Here is a 19,581-nt window from a genome sequence, read left to right as displayed (position 1 = left end):
TGGCAGCTCATTCTAGACACAAACCACCCTCTGTGTGAAAACAGTTGTCCCTCTGGACTCTTTTGTATATCTTTCCTCTCACCTTAAACCTATGCCCTCTAGTTTTAGACTCCCCAACCTTTGGGAAAAGGTGTTGACTATTTACCATATCTATGCCCCTCATTATTTTATAGACCTCTATAAGATTGCTGAAGACATTTCATGGCCCCATTTTGAAAAGCTTTAGAGAGTACGTTTTTAGATTTGTACGGGAATGTCATGTCTCACCAACTTGATTGAGCTTTTTGAAGAGGTGACAGAAACTTGGTGAGGAAAGAGCTGTGAATGTAGTTTAAATGGACTTTAGTAAGGCGCTTAACAAGGTCCCATGTGGCAGACTGGTATAAAAACAAAAATCACATGGGATTCGGGGTGGGCTGGCGAGATGGATGCAGAACTGGCTTGGTTATAGAAGACAGAGAGTAGCGGTGGAAGGATATTTTTCAAAATGGAGATCTGTAGCTAGTGGTGTCCTGCAGGGATCAATGCTGGGACCACTGTTGTTTATAGTATATATAAATGAGCTGCAGGAAAATGTGGGTGGTCTGATTAGTAGGCTTGCAGATGACACGAAGATTGGCAGATAGTGCCGAGGATTGCCAGAGGATACAACAGGATATAGATAGATTGGAGATTTGGGCACAGAAATGGCAGATGGAGTTTATTCTGGACAAATGCGAGGTGATGCATTTTGGATGATCAAATCTAGGTATGAATTATACTGCAAATGGCAGAACCCTTAGGAACAATAACTTCACTGCAATGTAAGCCTACCTGTGACAGTAAAGATTATTATTAACATACAGAGGGATCTGGGTGTGCAGGTCCACAGTTCCCTAAAAGTGGCAACACAGACGGCCAAGGTGATAAGAAGCCATATGGCATGCTTGCCTTCATCAGCTGAGACATTGAGTACAGGAGTTGGGAAATCATGATGCAGCTATATAAAACCTTCGTTAGGCCTCATTTGGAGTATTGTGTGCAGTTCTGGTCACTACATTATCAGAAGGACATGGGAGATCTGGAGAGAGTGCAAAGTAGTACAAGATGTTGCCGGTCTCGAGGGTGTTGGCTATGACAACAGGTTGAATAAACTAGGATTATTTTCACTGGAAAGACAGAGGCTGATGGGAGACCTGATAGAGGTATATATATTTATGAGAGGCATAGACAGGGTGGATAGTCAGAGGCTTTTTCCAAGGGTGGAAGTGTCAATTACAAGGCAGCAGAGGTTCAAGGTGAGAGGGGGAAAGTTCCAAGGGTGATCTGCAGTGTACGTTTTTCGTGCGGAGAGTGGTGGGTGCCTGGAACATGCTGCCAGAGGATGTAGAAGCAGGTACATTAGCAACATTTAAGAGGCATCTGGATTGGTACATGAATAGGGAGGAAATAGAGGGAAACAAATAGATAAAATGCTGGAAAATCTCAGCAGGTCTGGCAGCATCTGTAAGGAGAGAATAGAGCTAATGTTTCAAGTCCAGATGACCCTTTGTCAAAGGTAAAAAGCATAGAAAGTGGGGGATATTTAAATAGAGGGATATGGACCAAGTAAGCGCAGAAGGTTTTTTTTTAGTTAGGGCATCATTATCGGCAAAGGTTCGGAGGACCAAAGGGCCTGTTCTTGAGCTGTACTTTTCTTTGTTCTTTGATCTTTGTCTAATCCCAACATTGTTATCAAACCTGCTGACAAGGACAATTGTGTTGTTATCTGGCATACCAACTACCTTGTGGAACCTTAGCGCCAACTCTCAGACACATCTTCCCACCTCTTACTGGACCATGACCCTACCACTAAACATCAAGCTATTGTTTCCAGGACTGTCACTGACCTCATCTCTGTAAATCTTCCTTCCACAGCTTCCCATCTCATAGTCTCAACCTTGAAATAAGCACTTCTACCTCTTTCCCAAAATCAGTAAGTCAGGACTGTCCTGGCCGACCCATCATTTTGGCCTGTTTCTGTCCTATTGAACTTATTATTTCCCAACTGGACTCTATTTTTTCTCCCCTTGCCCAGTTTCTTCACAGCTGTATCCATGACTCTTCAGACATTCAATGTCATTTCAACAATTTCTAGAATCCTGGCCCTAACTGTCTCCTCTTCGCTATGGATGTCCAACCTATCTACACATGCATCTGCCACCAGGACACTCTGATTGTGCTCCACTTCTTGAACAGAGGCCCAAACTGTTTTCATCCACCTCCACTCTCCACCATCTGGCTGACCAACTTCTCTTTTAACTCATCCCATTTCCTCATAAAATCCACTTGGGTCCTAAGTTATGTCTGTCTTTTTCAGGGATATGTGGAACTTTCCTTGTTCCAGACCTACTCAGGCTCCCCTCTCCTAACTCTTTTTCCGGTACATTGATAACTATCGCTGTTGTTTTCTGCTCTCGCCCAGAAATGGTAATCTTCATCAACTTTGCTTCCAATTAACCATCTTTCTTTTTCTCACCTTCTCATCATCTAACCTTGACACTTTGCTTCCTCAAAAACTCTGTCTCCACCTCTCCTCTGCCGTTGACTGTCAACCAATATTCATTATAAGCTTACCGGATTGTATCGCTATCATTTCCTCACAACCTGCCCCCATATGAGGACGGCATTCCATTCTCCCAGTTTCTATATCAATGTCATATCTGTTCTGGTGAAGCAACCTTCCACAACAGCGCTTCTAACATGTTTCCTTTTTCCTCCCCGAGGATTCCCTCCCACTGTGGTTGACAGAACTCTCAACCATGTCTGACACATTTCCTGCACTTCTGCTCTCACCCCTTTCCCTCCCTCCACAAATCACAAAAGTATTCCCTTTGTCCTCATTTTCCACACCACCAACCTCTGCATTCAAAAGATCATTCTCTGCTTTTTCACTACCTCCAGCATGATGTCAGCAACAAACACTTCTCCTTCCCTTCCTTATCAGCATTCCAAAGGGTTTTTTGCTCTGTGACACCCTGGTCCACGCCTCAACCACCCCAACACCACGTCCACTCCTATGGCATCTGCCCATACAATTGCAGGAGCAGTAACACTTGCCCTTTTACCTCCTCTTTCCTCACCGTCCAAGGCCCCAAACACTCCTTCCAGGTTCCAGGTAAACAGACAAAGATCAAAGAACAAAGAAAAGTACAGCTCAAGAATAGGCCCTTCGGTCCTCCGAACCTTTGCCGATAATTTCATAGTATTTACAGTGCAGAAGGAGGCCATTCAGCCCATCGAGTCTGCACCGGCTCCTGGAAAGAGCACCCGACCCAAGGTTAACACCTCCACCCTATCCCATAACCCAGTAACCCCACCCAACACTAAGGGCAATTTTTGACACTAAGGGCAATTTATCATGGCCAATCCACCTAACCTGCACATCTTTGGACTGTGGGAGGAAACCGGAGCACCCGGAGGAAACCCACGCACACACGGGGAGGATGTGCAGACTCCGCACAGACAGTGACCCAAGCCGGAATCGAACCTGGGACCTGGAGCTGTGAAGCGATTGTGCTATCCACAATGCTACCGTGCTGCCCCAAAATAATGATGCCCTAACTAAAAAAAAACCTTCTGCGCTTACTTGGTCCATATCCCTCTATTTAAATATCCCCCACTTTCTATGCTTTTTACCTTTGAAAAAGGGTCATCTGGACTTGAAATTAACTTACACTTCTTTCAATTAGTATACTGTATATGGCCGTTCACTTCTACCTACCAAGGCTAAAGGCTATTGTGGCTGAAATTGGCTAACTGAGTACAATTACTATGTAACATACTGCTTCCAATGCTGTTTCCTCTACATTGGGGAGAACAAGTGCAGATTGGGTACGACTTTCCAGAACACCTTTGCTCAGACAGCAGGCATGAGCCCCAGCTTCTGGTTTATTGCCATTTTAATTCACCATCTTGCTCGCATGCTTGATCTCGGCGTGCTGCAGTGTTCCAGTGAAGCATAATGCAAGCTCGAGGAACCGTTCCTCATCTAATTAGCCGCTTTTACAGACTTCTGCACTCAATATTGAGTTAAATAATTTCAGACTATCAACTGTCCCCCATTTTGGCTCTGCAGTTTTCCCATGTGTCGGTTTGAATGTTTCATTTTCGTGCTTTAAATTCGGACAAGGCTGTTCACTATTCTGCCATTCACACTTACTCTGGACAAATGCTTTGTTTCTTTAATACAACCATTATGCTCCCTTGCCTTTTGTTTCATGACATCTTTGTCATTTAATCTCTTCTACCCTTTAACCTATCTCAGACCTTCCCATTTTGTTCTCTCCCTCCAACGGCATAAAACTAATCACATATCTCTGCCTTCATTCCTTCAGTACTGAAGAAGGCATATTCAATTCAAAATATTAACTCTGTTTCTCTCTCCACAGATACTGCCAGATTTGCTGAGTATTTCTAGCAATTTCTGATTTTATTTTTATAAATGTCAGACAATATCGGGCTGATTTTCCAGTTAAGCATTTCTTGTTAGGAACGGCCCTTGCAGGAGTAGCTGGTTGATGCCTTTCATAACTGTATCCACAAATTTTTCATGCATTTGAATTAATGAAAGGAAAATCACAACATCTGGACCAATGCTCCTACAAGTGCCATTCCTTGTCAGGAGCAACAAATTGGAGAATCAGCCATGCTATTTTTCAGCATAATTTCAAGACACATTTTGTTTATCTAACCAGATGTTTTCTTTACTAGCCCTACAGCTTCTCTCTGACATTAACTTCTTGCCAAACTTCCCACAAAAGAGTTTGTTTTCACAGGTTCAGGAACCCATCCAGTATTAACTGGCCATTCACTTCTATCAAGGGTAACTGGATAGTATTTTTGGGACAGTGGTAAACACTCCCCACCCCCCCCCCCCCCCCCCCCCCCCCAAAGACTGGAGAAATGTTATAAATGTTATTGTGGCCGAGATTGGCTGATTTAGTACAATTACCACAAGTTCTGGAAAAAATGTTCAAATGCATTGCATTATTATCATTTTTATTTTTTAAACACTCTGTTTGGGTTATACCAGCAGCGTAAGTGAAAGATTTGAGGTCAGCAGTGCAGACTGAGACATATCTAATAGTGTGATGATGCAGCAATATCACCACTTTCCCTTACAATTTTTCTTTTCCTTTACTGAAAGGAGTTACTCAGGCTGGTAGTTGGCCGTTTTAGCAAAATGGAAAGTGCCGGCTGCTAATGAGGGTTGAAATGTGCAATTTTGGTAAGCTTGGGTGGGGGAGAAACATACAAATTCATTCAGCCTTTATTGTAATAAATCTGCTGAAATGGCAATTGAAAGGAATTGGCAGCTATTGACATACAAGGAGACATTACAAGAGGTTGGCCATGAGCCAAAGTTTTATTAAGCGTCCAGAAGCATTCTTCAGAAATGACATGCAACAGAACATAAATAAGCAAGAGTCTGAGTGCAGAATCCAATATATAGAAATTTGTTGATTCTTTTCCCTCCCAAAGTTTCCTAATGTATCAATTCTGGTAAAATTGAGCCATTTTACTCTTGGAGCACATTGTCAGAAACAGAATACTTCAGTTCGCAGATTGTCACCACCCTGTGAGAGTGTATACAGCAGGCTTGCTTCGCAGAACAGTTCAATTGCAAAACCCTTTTGAAGTTGTTCTGGCAGCAGTGTATTGGTCTTGATTACTGCAAGTTTTAAGATTTAGATTTAGATTTATTTTCACGTGTACTGAGTGAAAAGTAATGTTCTGCATACCATCCAGGAATGTCTTTTCATACATGAAGAAGAGGACTTACGATAAATACACAATGTAAACACATAGACATTGGGTGAAGCATATGAGTGTAGTGTTACACAGTAGAGAAGATGCGTGGAGAGATCAGTTCAGTCCATAAGAGGGTCATTCAGGAGTCTGGTAACAGTGGGGAAGAAGCTGTTTTTGAATCTGTTAGCACATGTTCTCAGACGTTTGTATCTTCTGTCCCATAGAAGAGATTGGAAGAGAGAATAACCCGAGTGGGAGGGATCTTTGATTATGCTGCCCACTTTCCCAAGCCAGGTGTAGACAGAGTCAATGGATAGGAAGGGGCGTTGAGTGATGGACTGGGCTGTGTTCACGACTCTTTGTAGTACCTCAAGCCTATTTTCAAAACAATTCTCTTTTCTGCCATCAAGATTGCATATATTTTGTATCTTGTGGCGAATATGGTGACCTGGCCACAAGTTTGAGCATCCAAATCCCATTGGATAACACAGATGTCGATAAATGCATGCATTATGAAATCAGTTGAAGGCGGCGAACAAATGCGAGAAATAGAGAGAAGTTGCACAGTCTGCCATCTTGGTTTGTTTGTTGCCAAAACTTACAATTCGAAATGTTTGACATTTTAAACAGTATGGATTTAATTATGCCATTACTGCAGTGCCCCGCAAAGCAGTTTGGCATCAACATGGTCGTTAAAATGTAGTCGGGATCCAGAATCAAGTGTTTGACCACACAGCTGAAGGAATTGAAATGAGATTGTGCCAGTTCCCTTTGATCTTCTATTTATGTACCACACGTTGTGTTGGATAAACCTCTTTACACCATCTTTGACCTTGCGTGAATTTACTGTAAAATATAACCTGGCAACTCTTCTTATCAAGCAGACCTTGAAATTGCGAAGATTGCGTTTGAACACGAGATCAAGCTACTTTCTAACTTCTCCATGTCCGAATTAAACAAACATAAAGCCACCGCTTCATTTACAAGTCGGGCTTTTGACATTGTATGGCTACGTTGCGAAGTCGTGGTAACCTGTCCATTTAAGGTAACATCTTTAAAAACTAAATTGTAGTTTAATTTTACTGAATTTCTGAAATCTACTTTCTCGGATTGCGAATCAGAAGCCCAAATTCCAAACGAATGACTCAGTATAACTAACTGGATTAGAAAAATAAGAATAATTTTCAGTTTTCCGAAACAAACTTGTATTTGCAATTAAACACACCAATACTGCATTTGAATAATGTAGCTAAATTTACTGCGACATAAAAAACATTAACACTGGTTTATATATCCTGGTTGAATGTATAAATAATCAAAACATCTAATTAACCGTGGGAAAATATTCGAGAACTTAATTTTAATCAACACGGGTCGAATATCAAAATACTAGTTTGTTTTACGAGTTGCAGTTTTTATTTAGTATTTATTAAACCTTTGTCAAGCTTGCCAAGCGATGTGATCCAAACCGAAGACAAAAAGTAAATAATGTGCACGATTTTTTAATTACAGTAATGCACAAGTTAGCATTACATACCAAAAATATTTGCTTCAACAGCTGATTTCGGAAAGACTGAGCATGTTTCTTACATAGCGAAACATTTCCAAATATTAATGTTTACGCTAGAGGGCGATCGTACGTCTGATAAAATCACTTGTTCTGCAAACATTGGCTGACAGGAAACAGAGAAAGGGGGATTTAGTTAGACTAAAGATTCGCATGACTTTAGAAGTCGCTCTGATGCATGGCCACAGAAATCTTTGCAAAATAAACGCAACAGACAAATGATTGAATGGCATTGAGCAATTCGTAGAGCGAATAAGAGGATTGATGGATTTTGCAGTATTTTCTGAGGCTGAGTAACTAAAAGTTGCTACTTCACCCCCCAGGTAAAATAAATGTTGCAAGCTGTGCAGCAACTTATTCCCACCTCCAAAAAACATTTTGGGTGATAATTTGACTGAAATAAAGAATCTTCTTAACCACCAAAACTCTTATGCGTGAAACTGCGCTAATCACATTGTATATCGTTTAGAATGAATATATTTAGACAAAGTATATATTTGTTTCAAAAGTAAGACACATGCCGCCCGAATTAAAACACTGAACAATTTTACTTTCTCGAACTTTTGGAAATCATTTTTTTCTGAAGCCTATGACAATTAGTAATGTTGTTTCACGAGTGAAGCCTCATCCTTTCCTCTGCGTTTCTTAGGAACTCCCTCCCACATTCGCTGCTGATTGGTTCCCAGCCGAAACTTTGCCACACTGACTGGTGGAAGGTGGCGTCAATCGCAGGAGCAGCCGACGGATTTTCAAGCTGTCGTTGGCGGCTTACACCGAGAAATAGGAGAAAGAAAAGTGAGTGGGCAGTGCTATGCATCAGAGCGAGTATTCTGCAAACTTCCCATTTTATCATCGCAATTAAAACAATATACATTTAAGTTATTACAGATTTGATTAGACTTCACACTGACACATAGAATCGTGCCTCCTTTTCAACCTCTGTGTCCTTCTCCGAAGTGTGTTGTGCTTCTGTTGTGATCTGACAGCTATGGGAGTCTCGTCTGGCAACATTGCCGTTGGAAGACTTTGTTGAGAATACAAAAAAAGACTTGCAGTTTTGGTTTGTTCCCTATAATTTATGCACAAAATGGCGGAAGGTCGGAAGGAGAGTGGACTTCATGGTTCTGAAGTACTTTGGGAGCCTGAGCCAGTTGGAGATTCCCACAAAGCTTGGGGCACAACGGAGGAAGGCGATTTGGAAGCTGCGGGGCGAGTGGTGGCGAGCGGAACGGGCAGCAGGAGGAGAAGCGCCCTTTCAGCGGCTGGAGATCGTTTCAGTCCCGGGGGATCAGCGTCCGGAGGAGCAACAGGGGATGTGGAAGCTTGTCTCATCGAGGCTGCCAAAACTACACCCCGCAGGAGTAGCATCATTAAGGTATGTCATTGAAATCCTGCGAGGTTGTCTATGTGCATGCATCTATCTACATGATAATTAATCAACTGCAAAAACAACTTGGCAAGAAGTGCTTTGAGCGATGTGCAAGATGCGCGCGTGTAATAAAGCGCTGTATAAGTATATTTGTTTCCCTCCAAGACAGTTTTTGAGCCATTGCTTTTAAAATAAAGTCACCCAGTATTTTTGAGCGGGTAATGTTGTTTGGGACAGCTGGAAATATTGCTCTGAACTTGCTATTGAAGGTGAATAAATTACACTTTTAACTCCTTCAACAAAGTCTTTGGTTCCAAATCTATGTTCTGCGCAGATATCCTGACAGAGATTTCGAATTTGGTGTTGGGGCCATATGAGGTAACATGTCCTAACATGGAACGCTGGTGTATTGACACAACTGCCCTGAATATTTGTTACGTTGCAGGGGAACATCCTATAAATAAAGGTATTAATGGTTACTTTTGCAGGGCACCCCTCCTACAACAGAAACTTTAATTTATTTCTGAGAAATGGTCCATGATCTGTGTTCTTTACACTTATGGCAGTCAGCAAGATTGTGCAATTTATTTTGGACTCCATACAGTTTTTTTCTGTAGCTCTTGAACCAACATTCTGATTTAAAACTTCAAAATCACCACTCGGATTTGTGGAGAGTTTAGATAATATGTTTTTGTAACTATTCTTTGCCTTATTTTGGAGACATGGTGTATGTATTGGTTAACATACAATTGGAGTTTCATTTGTTTATTGTGTTCTGCATAAACACTATTCATAAAACATTTATTTTCTTGTTTGAAATGTGTCCATTGGCCTGTGTTTTTGGCTGCATAATTATCAACTGCTTAAAATTGGTCTTTTTGCTTGTGTTCAGATATGACATTACATCTGTATGGTTGTTCTATTAGATTTCTGGCAGGCCAGGCCGTCAACAGGTAGTCCAATTATTACTAAACATCAGCTAATTGATAGTTACTTTTGTACTATACTTTCTTCTGCAAATCATTCACATTCTGATGCTCACAGTTATATCTTTTCCCCTGTGCTTCTTTCTTCAAATGTCTTTGTTCATTGTTTGAGTAGAATTTAATGAATGGTGGCAGCCTATGTGTGGTGCCTTGCCCAAATAATCATTATTTTTGTACAAATCTTGATATTGAGCATCGACATGATGGCTATTCAATCATGAGTATCACAGTTGAGCGCAATGTGTCTCTGACATCCAAGTGTACATTTGCAGTAAAACTACAATTGATGAGAATTCTGACTGATCCTGAATTCTGGGGTTGGATCCTCCATTTTTGGGACTATGTCCCCATGCTGTCGTGAAAACTGGGTCAAAAGGCCACAGATTCACAGTCTTGCAGGGGGATAACAGGCAGCTGTCATGGAGCTTGCAGCTCCAGCTGCATGCGCACGGCGCTGGCCTCCAGTGGCCGTGTCATGCTCCATGACGAACTTGGACCGCGGAAATGGTGCTCTCGATCAACCGCTCGCCCGACCCCGGACTGCACGTACAAAAAAATCCCAGTCCCGTATGAGGCTCCCCCTGCCCTCTGATCAGCCCTCCCCCGACTGTGGTGGCCCCAAACTGAGTCTGCAGCCGCCACGTGGATATCACGGACGGTGGGACCATGAGTGGTCCACGCTGTCGGGAATTCGGCCGGTCGGGGACGGAGAATAGCGGGACGGGTCTCAGGTGGTGGATAATTGGAGTTCGCCGCTTTTCGAGTGCGCGGAGAATCGCGGGGCCGGGCCCAATTTCATGCGGGAAACTGGATTTTCCGACCCATTGCCGAACACGATTTCAGTGTTGGGGTGCGGAGAAGCCAGCCCCTATAATCTAGAGGTCCTGACGGTCACCTATAACTATTCTCCATTTCTGAGATATGGGGTAGAATTTTCCTAAAAAATGGCAGTGTCAGGTTCTGACTGAAAACAGGTGTGTTTCTTTCCAGAGAAACAGCCGCTTTCTCTCCAGATCTTCAGAAACTATGTAAAAAAAAAAGCAGGGAGGTGTGTTTTGCACTGTCACCCTGGTGGGACAGGGCCTCCTAGAACCATCAAGCTGGGCTTTACAGTGCGGGCACCCCAATCTTAATGTGGAAGTAAAGGCGCCTCACCTCCTCTCTCCATCGTTGGAGCTTTAGTGCATGGCAATGGAGCTTTAGGGCAGTGTTCTTCAAAGTTGGGGGTGGGTCGCGGGCGGGAGTCGGGAGGGTCGCGGAGCCATTGTCCGCGGCGCTCCTGATCGCGCAAATGAAAATGAAATGAAATGAAAATGGCTTATGAAAGTCACGAGTAGGCTTCAATGAAGTTACTGTGAAAAGCCCCTAGTCGCCACATTCCGGTGCCTGTCCTGGGAGGCTGGTACGGGAATCGAACCGTGCTGCTGGCCTGCTTGGTCTGCTTTAAAAGCCAGTGATTTAGCCTGGTGAGCTAAACCAGCCCCGCGCAGCAGCCGGCTTTTCATAATGCCATCTGCAAGCGGCCGTGAACATGTTAAAAAAAAAAATTCGGCCGCATTGCGCATGCGCGCACGATACATATGTGCGCCGATAATCGGGTACGCATGGTGCAGTGCGGCAGCTATTTTTTAAAATGGTTGCAGCTTTTTGTTTTACAAGTTCTGTACTAGTTTTTATTCATTTATTCATTTATTTTATTCATTTATTTTTTTTAACAAGGTCGGTGGGGTTTTATTCATTTTTTTCCATTTATTTTACTCATTTTGTTTTTTTTTACAAGTTCGGGGGGTGGGGGGGGTTTATTTGATAAAATTTTACAGGAAAAAAATTCAGAACTTTGGACAGATGGAGACTCCATACGTTCCGACACTGGAAGGCTTCACCTTCATTCAACAGGTTCCATTGGAGGAGCGTGTACGACTGCCAAAGGGACCCAAAACCATTTCCTTCATTTTTGTCAGCAGAAAACAAGGTAAGAGAAAATGGTGGATCGCGAAGGTCGACTGGGTTGGGTCCCAAAGGTTGTCCGGCTGATAAAAATGGGTCCCCGGAAAAAAAGTTTGAAGAACACTGCTTTAGTGCACCCCGCCGTCACCATCGCTAGCAAAAGGGCTACAGACCCCCCCCCCCCCCCCCCACCACCACCACTGGCATCAGGGCTTAGTGGGACCCCCTCCCCCCACACCACCAATGGGGTTCTTTAGAGGCCCTGTCCCTTGGCACTGACAGGGTGACAGGGCCTGCTATGTCCCTGACTACCTAGGGGCTACACTGCCTCTACCCTCCCAGCATGGACATCTCTATTGCTGGAGAGTAGTAGTAATTCCCGCTGGCGTAGCAGCGTTATGCAGTTTAGAAATATTTAAATGATTTCAAATGGATGGTAATCAGGTTCACACTCTTGCTGGTATGATCCAGATTACGTTGCAGGACGGGAAGATCTCATTCTGTGATTTCCAAGGTGCAAACCCCATTATGGCCCCCTCTCTCGCGAGAGTTAGTGCCCATAGTGGGATTTGCGCCTGCTATGAATGGAACCGGGAAATCCCCCATGGTCACTCAGACTAGATGATCAAATTCAGGACGAATCACTAGTTATATTCATTGGTCCATTGGAGAAACAAAGTAAGTTATAAAGATTTAAAAAACCAAAAAGTGTTGGCAAAACTCTGCAGGTCTGGCAGTATCTGTGGGTAGAGAAACCGAGTTAGCATTTTGAGTCTGTGTGCCTCTTCCTCAGAATTTATAAATATGGTCAGTAACTGGTGACCATTTTGGAAATAAGTGGCATGTCATTATGAATTCCTGTTCCACATCTGTGCCTGCTCCTATTGAGTCCTGAGGTTAATGATGCATTGTACAAAAACTGTGCCAGTCTAAATCTTCAGGTACTAAATATTACATTCATATGCTGAATGTACACAACCATTATTATTGTGAATATCTTTAAATAGCTTATTTAGGCTATCATTTTCCAGGTCAATGGCAATGAGCGTAATAATCAAAAGACAAATGTTTCATGAAAATAAGAATAAAAATTCAAAAGTAAAACACTATGGATGTTGATAAACCAAAATGTTGGAAATACTCACCAGCTCACACAGCATCTGTGGAAAGAGAAACAGGGTTGACATTTCAGGTTGATTGCCTTTCATCAGAACGGGAAATAAATTATAGAAATAACAGGTTTTACGCAAGTACAAAGGCAAGCTAAGGGGTGGGCATACAAAAAAACTGAGAAATTATTTCAGATTTTACCTAATTAATGTTGCTGCAAATCAAGTGCAAGAAGTGAATGTTTTTTAAAAAAATGTTTTTTATTGAGTTTTCATATTTTATATCCAACAAATTACAAATTACAAGAAAAAAAACACGCAAAAATTAACATGTATATTTTCATAATAACAACTGTGGCCGCCCCCTTTAGCCGGCATGCATATTTTACATTCCCCAATATGGCCGAGACACATGTTTATAGGCATTTATTTACAGTTTGGTTTTGGGCCTTAGCTTGCCATCAAACCCCCATGCCGAACCCGTAGCCCCCCCCCCCCCCCCCCCCCCCCCCCCCCCCCCCGGCTACCTTCCCCCGATTCCCGTCCATTGTCCCCTGATTCTTGGCCACCCGACTATTCTTCCTCTTGTTCGTTGGCCACAAACAGGTCCCGGAACAATTGCATGAATGGCTCCCACGTTCTGTGGAAGCCGTCGTCTGACCCTCGGATGGCGAATTTGATTTTCTCCATTTGGAGAGATTCCAAGAGGTCGGACAGCCAGTCTGCAGTCTGGGCAGTGCTGCTGACCGCCAGCCAAACACGATCAGGGAGGCAAAGGCAAGGGCGTCCGCCCTCCTCCCCAGGAATAGATCTGGCTGGTCTGAAACCCCGAAGACCGCCACTATCGGGCATGGCTCCACCCTCACCCCCACCACTTTGGACATAGCCTCGAAGAAGGCTGTCCAGTACTCCACAAGTCTGGGGCAAGACCAGAACATGTGGGCGTGGTTGGCCAGGCCTCTTTGGCACCGTTCACATCTGTCCTCCACCTCCGAAGAAGTGAATGTTGACTGACATCAGTGATTTAATTTTGTTATAACTTCTAAGCTTTTAATTAGTCTGATTCTTCCAAACTAAGTTTCCAGCTGTGGAAGATTTAACTGTTGAAAGTGGCCGATTGTTGGCTGAAAGGAGTCTTGGACCATTGCAGTGTGAATTGTTCATCCCAATAAGAACTAGGAGCAGGAGTAGGCCATCTGGCCCCTCGAGCCTGCTCCGCCATTCAGTGAGATCATGGCTGATCTTTTGTGGACTCAGCTCCACTTTCCGGCCCGAACACCATAACCCTTAATCCCTTTGTTCTTCAAAAAACTATCTATCTTTACCTTAAAGCTGAAAGGTATGAGACCTGAAGTGTTAACTCTGTTTCTCTTTCTACAGATGCTGCTGGACCTGCTGAGCATTTGCAGTATTTCCTATTTTTATTACCCCCACCACTGAATGTGGGCACATTTAATGTTTTGTCCCGTTTGTTAGTCTGTGAACAATATGGGTTGGATTTTCGCAGAATCAGGAAGACGCGGGAGATGGTTTGATGCAGATGGGTGGGGGACATGAGGAGTATGCGTAGTATTAAGGAGTCATAGGATGGTGGGTGTGGAAATGAGCTGGCAGTGTTGGTATGAGGGGAATGGTGTGGGTGGAGCAAGTGTTGGCATGGGGTACCACCCCCATGGTTGCCAAGGATGTACTAAGTGTTCCTTCACTATTTTAGAACTGTTTTCTATCATGCAACACTAAAATGGAAAAATATATGTTGGTGCTGTTGGAAAGATTAATTCTGAATTCAAACTTTTGTGTACAAAACATTGTGTTCCAAATTGAAGTACTGAATCACAGAATCACAGACAATACAGTGCGAAAGAGGCCCTTCAGCTCATCGACTCTGAACCAATTTATGAAAAACACCTGACCTACCTACCTAATCCCATTTGTCAGCACTTGGCCCATACCTTGAATGTTAAGACATGCCAAGTGCCCACCCAGGTACTTTTTAAGGATGTGAAGCAATCTGCCTCTACTATCTTCCCAGGCAGTGCATTCCAGACTCTCCACCCTCTGGGTAAAAATGTTTTTCCTCACATCCCCCACTAAACATTCTGCCCCTCAGTTGAACCCGTGTCCCCTCGTGACTGACCTTCAACTAAGGGGAACAGCTACTCCCTGTCCACCTTGTCCATGCCCCTCATAATCTTGTGTGCCTCAATTAGGGTGCCCCTTAGTCTTCTTTGCTCCAACGAAAACAACCAAGCTTATCCAACCTCTTCATAACTTAAATATTCCATTCCAGGCAACATCCTGGTGAATCTCTTCAGCATCCCCTCCAGTGCAGTCATATCCTTCATATAATGTGGTAACCAGAACTGCACACAGTACTCCAGCTGTGGCCTCAACAAAGTTTTATACAACTTCAACATGACCTCTCTGCTTTTGTAATCTATGCATCAATTGATAAAGGCAAGTATCCCAAATGCCTTTTTCACCACCCTATTAACCTGCCCTCCCCCTTCAGAGATCTATGGACAAACACACCAAGGTCCCTTTGTTCCTCAGAACATCCTTGTGTCATGTTGTTCATTGAATACTTCCTTGCCAAATGTTTCCTTCCAAAGTATATCACCTCACACTTCTCCGGGTTAAATTCCATCTGCCACTTACCTGCCCATTTGAAATGAGTTCCACAGACAGGAGAGTAGCATGAAGGGATGTGCAGAGTTGCTGGTATTTTGTGCAGACTTCTTGAAGTGATAAGATAATATTGAGATCCCATTCCAGCCAATTGGTATAAACAAAGAAATATGCTGGTTGTGCTGCCCTGGAGATAAACCTTCTCAGATGGCAGATAATCTGACACATAGGGTAGAATTTAATGTTGGCAACAGGGTTTTGCCAGCCAGCTGGAGAACTGGTGATATCTGCATGTCACCTCTGCTGGAAAAGGCACAACAAAGTTAAGTGTCCCTAACTGGCCAACTTTGGGCCTTCCCCAGGATGCAAGACGTTGGAGCAAAGATTCCACCCCGAGAGCATGCAGAAGTCAGCAGCTCTCCAAAGCCCATCAGTGCCAAGGGATCCAGGCCACAGCTGAATGTGGGTGGGACAGGGTTCATGGGGAGAGTGTCACTGGCTAATTTGGGGTAGAAGAAAGGGAAGGGGTGCGGCTCTCTCAGTGCCACCTGCCCCGTCCTAATACTGGATCCTTTAATTCAGACACATTAACTTTGACTGAGAGAGCCTTTTGGGGGGCTGGGCTCTCTTTTTATGGGCACTTTGAGTGGCAACCTTGCCGCCAGCAGGTCATTAAATTCTTCCATGGGCCTGTTTTTTTTTGCCAGATTTCAATGACTCAAAAGGCGTTTCCCGATCCTAGGATCTGTATGCCTTTCCCCATATCCAGCAGTTTTGGCCAGTGGGAATAAGTGTGTGGGCAGTATTTTGAAAATATTTTAATTCCAAATTTTCAACTTTTTACATTTTGCAACAATAATAAACCCACCCAACACCCATACCTTAGCTGTCAACGGTATCCAACTCTCCAAAATGCAGAATGAACAAACCCCAACTTTTGCAGAACCCATCACCCATGTTCGAGCAAATTTCACCTTCTCCAGGGCTAAGAACTCCAGCAGGTCCCCTCACCATGACGAGGCACAGGGTGGAGAAGCTGACTTCCACCCTAAGAAGACCCACCTGCGCGTGATCAGCAAGGCAAAGGCTAAGACATCTGCCCCTGCACCTGCCGGCAACTCCGACCGGTCCAACACCCCGAATATGACTTCCAGGGAACGGGGCTCCATATTTACTTGCAAAACCCCCAAATGGTGTTGAAAACCGCTCTCCCAAACAGCTTCGAGCAGGACCAAAACATATGCACAAGATTCGCAGGACCCCTCCCACATCTCTCAGATATCCTCCACGACCTCAAATAGCCAGCTCATACTTGACTTTGTCAGTTGCGCCCTGTACACTACCTTCAGTTGTATCAGCGCCAGACTCACACACTAAGTCGAGGCATTCACCCTCTGCAATATCTCACACCACAACCCCTTCTCCAACGCCGCCCCAACTCCTCCTCCCACTTAGCCTTAACCCCCTCCATGGACACCTTATTCTCCCATACCTCGGCGAGACAACCCACCCTCCAAACCCCCCAGCGACAGTACCCACTCAAACAACAAAGGGGCAGGCGCTATCGGGAATGTCAAGAAGACCTTTCTCGCAAAGTTCCGCAGCTGCTTGTACCGGAAACTCTTCCACCGCGCCAACCCAAAGTGCTCATTCAGCTCCTCCAAGCTCGCAAACCGCTCCCCGAGAAACAAATCTTTCATCTCCCTGATCCCCCTCTCTTCCCACCCCTGGAACCTCGCATCCATCCTCCCCGGCTCAAACCCGTGATTTCCCCTGATCGGCATCACCCCGTACCCACTCCCAACCTAAATGCTGCCGAAACTGCCTTCAAATCTTCAGCGTGGCCACCGCCACCAGACTCACTGAATACTTCCCTGGGGCCAACAGCCGCAACTCCGACTCCCTACATGAGCCTGCCTCCCTATTCACCACCCAATAATAGTACATCAGATTCGGGAGCCCCCCCCCATCCTTCCCGACCGCCATCCCCTCTGCAGAACCATCTTCCTTATCCTGGTCACCTGCCCCGCCCATACAAACAAAGAGAACAGCCTGACCACCGTCTTGAAAAACATTGTTTTTATTAACAGGGCATCTGGTGTAGCTCAGAAAAATAAAGGCCACCTGTTTATTTCAGTTTCAATAGATCCTTTTTTTTTACCATTTTCTGAAATAGTTGAGGTTATTTTGGTTCACTGAGTTTCAAAACCACCAGAACCGCTTATCTCAGCAGGGGACTGTGTTCACATTTTGTTTGACAGTTTGAAGAACTTATTGAAGGATTACCTGTGATTGATGTGGTTAGTGAAATAGATGTTGTTTTTACAACCAACTGACCACTTGAGGGGATTTACATGTTTGGAATGGGTTTTATGAATGAGAGCTTTTTCAGTACAAAGTGTGTTTGAGTGAGAGCTGTATTATTAGATTGTTGCAAGATTTTTAAAATCAAAGAACAACGCTCCTGAGGTCCACCCATTGTGGATGAGTGGCTAAAGAGGATACATGGGGGATGATGAAGAGGCATGGGGAAATATCAGGGAGCATGAAAGTGGCATGGAGTAGTGTGGGGGGATGAAATAAGGAATTGAGGGCCTGGTATTCACCATTAAAATTGACTGATGTCCCAGTAAACACAGGTGAGCGTTCTACCTTTCTGGCCTGACCATCCATCCACCTCCGCTGTCGGCTTGGGCCTGCCTCCAGAGGTGATGTGGCCCACTCCACCCTACCCCTGGAGCAAAAATATGGTACGTGGGACCTTTTTAAAGGAGACTGATCTGCTGGGTCTGGAGGTTTCCCAAATTGACCTTCCTGCCACCTCCATGAAAATCCATGAAAATATTGGAATGTTTACCTTTATTCAACAAGTGATTGCTTCTGGTGAGGCCAGTGGTAACAAAAATCCCCCCAAAAAACATTATTTTCAAAACAGTAAATTTAAAGATTTAGACGTTTTTGTATGTACAATTACACTTGTATCCCTGTTACTTTACTGCACATGTGACAGTTATTAAATATTATGATGCTTTGACTTTTCGCTTTGTTCCCTTGTTCATCATGGAACATACAGTGCAGAAGGAGGGCATTCGGCCCAAGAAGTCTGCACCGACCCATTTAAGCCCTCACTTCCACCCTATCCCCATAACCCAATAACCCCTCCTACCCTTTTTTTGCTCACTAAGGGCAATTTATCATGGCCAATCCACCTAACCTGCACATCTTTGGACTGTGGGAGGAAACCAGAGCACCCGGAGGAAACCCACGTAGACTTGGGGAGAACGTGCAAACTCCGCACAGACAGTGACCCAGCGGGGAATCGAACCTGGGACCCTAGCATTGTGAAGCCACAGTGCTAGCCATTTGTGCTACCATGCTGCCCTATCAAATCTAAGCCAGCATTTTTTTCCCCAATTGAGACATTGAGCAGAATTTAATGCGCTCTCCCATGGTGAGTTCCTAAATGTACAAAAGCAGATTACTACTCCGAATTGATGAAAGGCCATTGATGTGAAACATTAACTCTGTTTCTCTCTCCACCACTGCTTAATCTGCTAAATATTTACAGCATTTGTTGTTTTTATTCCAAATGGAGGAGTTAGTCACATATTGATTTATTCCTGCTCCTTCAGACTGCCTGAGAGCAGTCTTGGAATAATGCTTTTTTTTCACTTTTCAATCTCCATGGAGGTTTTCCTTTTGGCAGCTTTGCTGATGACACCTGCTGAGAGCCACCACATGAGAATCGACAGTCCAACACTGCATTTTGAGAGCTGCACTGTAGAAGCATGCCCCGAACCAAGAGCTGATATAATTGTATTAATGTTTGCAGAGACCATTGTGATTATACATAATATTTTAAATTTGAAGTATGGAGAAAAGGTATTTAGATATCCATCTGCAGCTAACTTGTTACAACTTTAATTATTGCTAAACTTTAATTAAAGCACACATATCCAAAATGGACATTTAAAACCTCAGCATCATGCATTTCCATAAAATATGAAAACGTTCTTAACCGCTGCAATAAAGATTGTCATTTTTCAAATGCAATATAACTCAAATTAGGAACAATTTAATTATCCTGTTTATCACTTATGCTGATGTGACCTTATGGGTGGTTAAAATGAAAAAAAGAGAAAACAACATTAAGTGTTGTGAAGTCAACTGTACAGTTTGTCAAACGTACAGCAGTGCAATGGA

The 19,581-nt window shown here is 43.8% G+C and overlaps 1 protein-coding gene across 1 annotated transcript in view; it reads left to right on the top strand.

The window, feature by feature from the left end:
- Positions 1–8,369: 8,369 nt before the first annotated feature.
- plcl1 (phospholipase C like 1) overlaps positions 8,370–19,581 on the top strand; it is a 619,768-nt gene continuing 608,556 nt past the window's right edge. The window contains 1 exon segment of the mRNA XM_038789072.1: positions 8,370–8,714. Within this exon segment, the coding sequence (XP_038645000.1) occupies positions 8,418–8,714 (297 nt within the window). The 5' untranslated portion in view covers positions 8,370–8,417.

This window comes from Scyliorhinus canicula, chromosome 2 (genome assembly GCF_902713615.1).
Source record: "Scyliorhinus canicula chromosome 2, sScyCan1.1, whole genome shotgun sequence".
NCBI lineage: Eukaryota > Metazoa > Chordata > Chondrichthyes > Carcharhiniformes > Scyliorhinidae > Scyliorhinus > Scyliorhinus canicula.
Note: the sequence above shows the minus strand (reverse complement) of the source record. Positions and strands in the feature narration are given on the sequence as shown.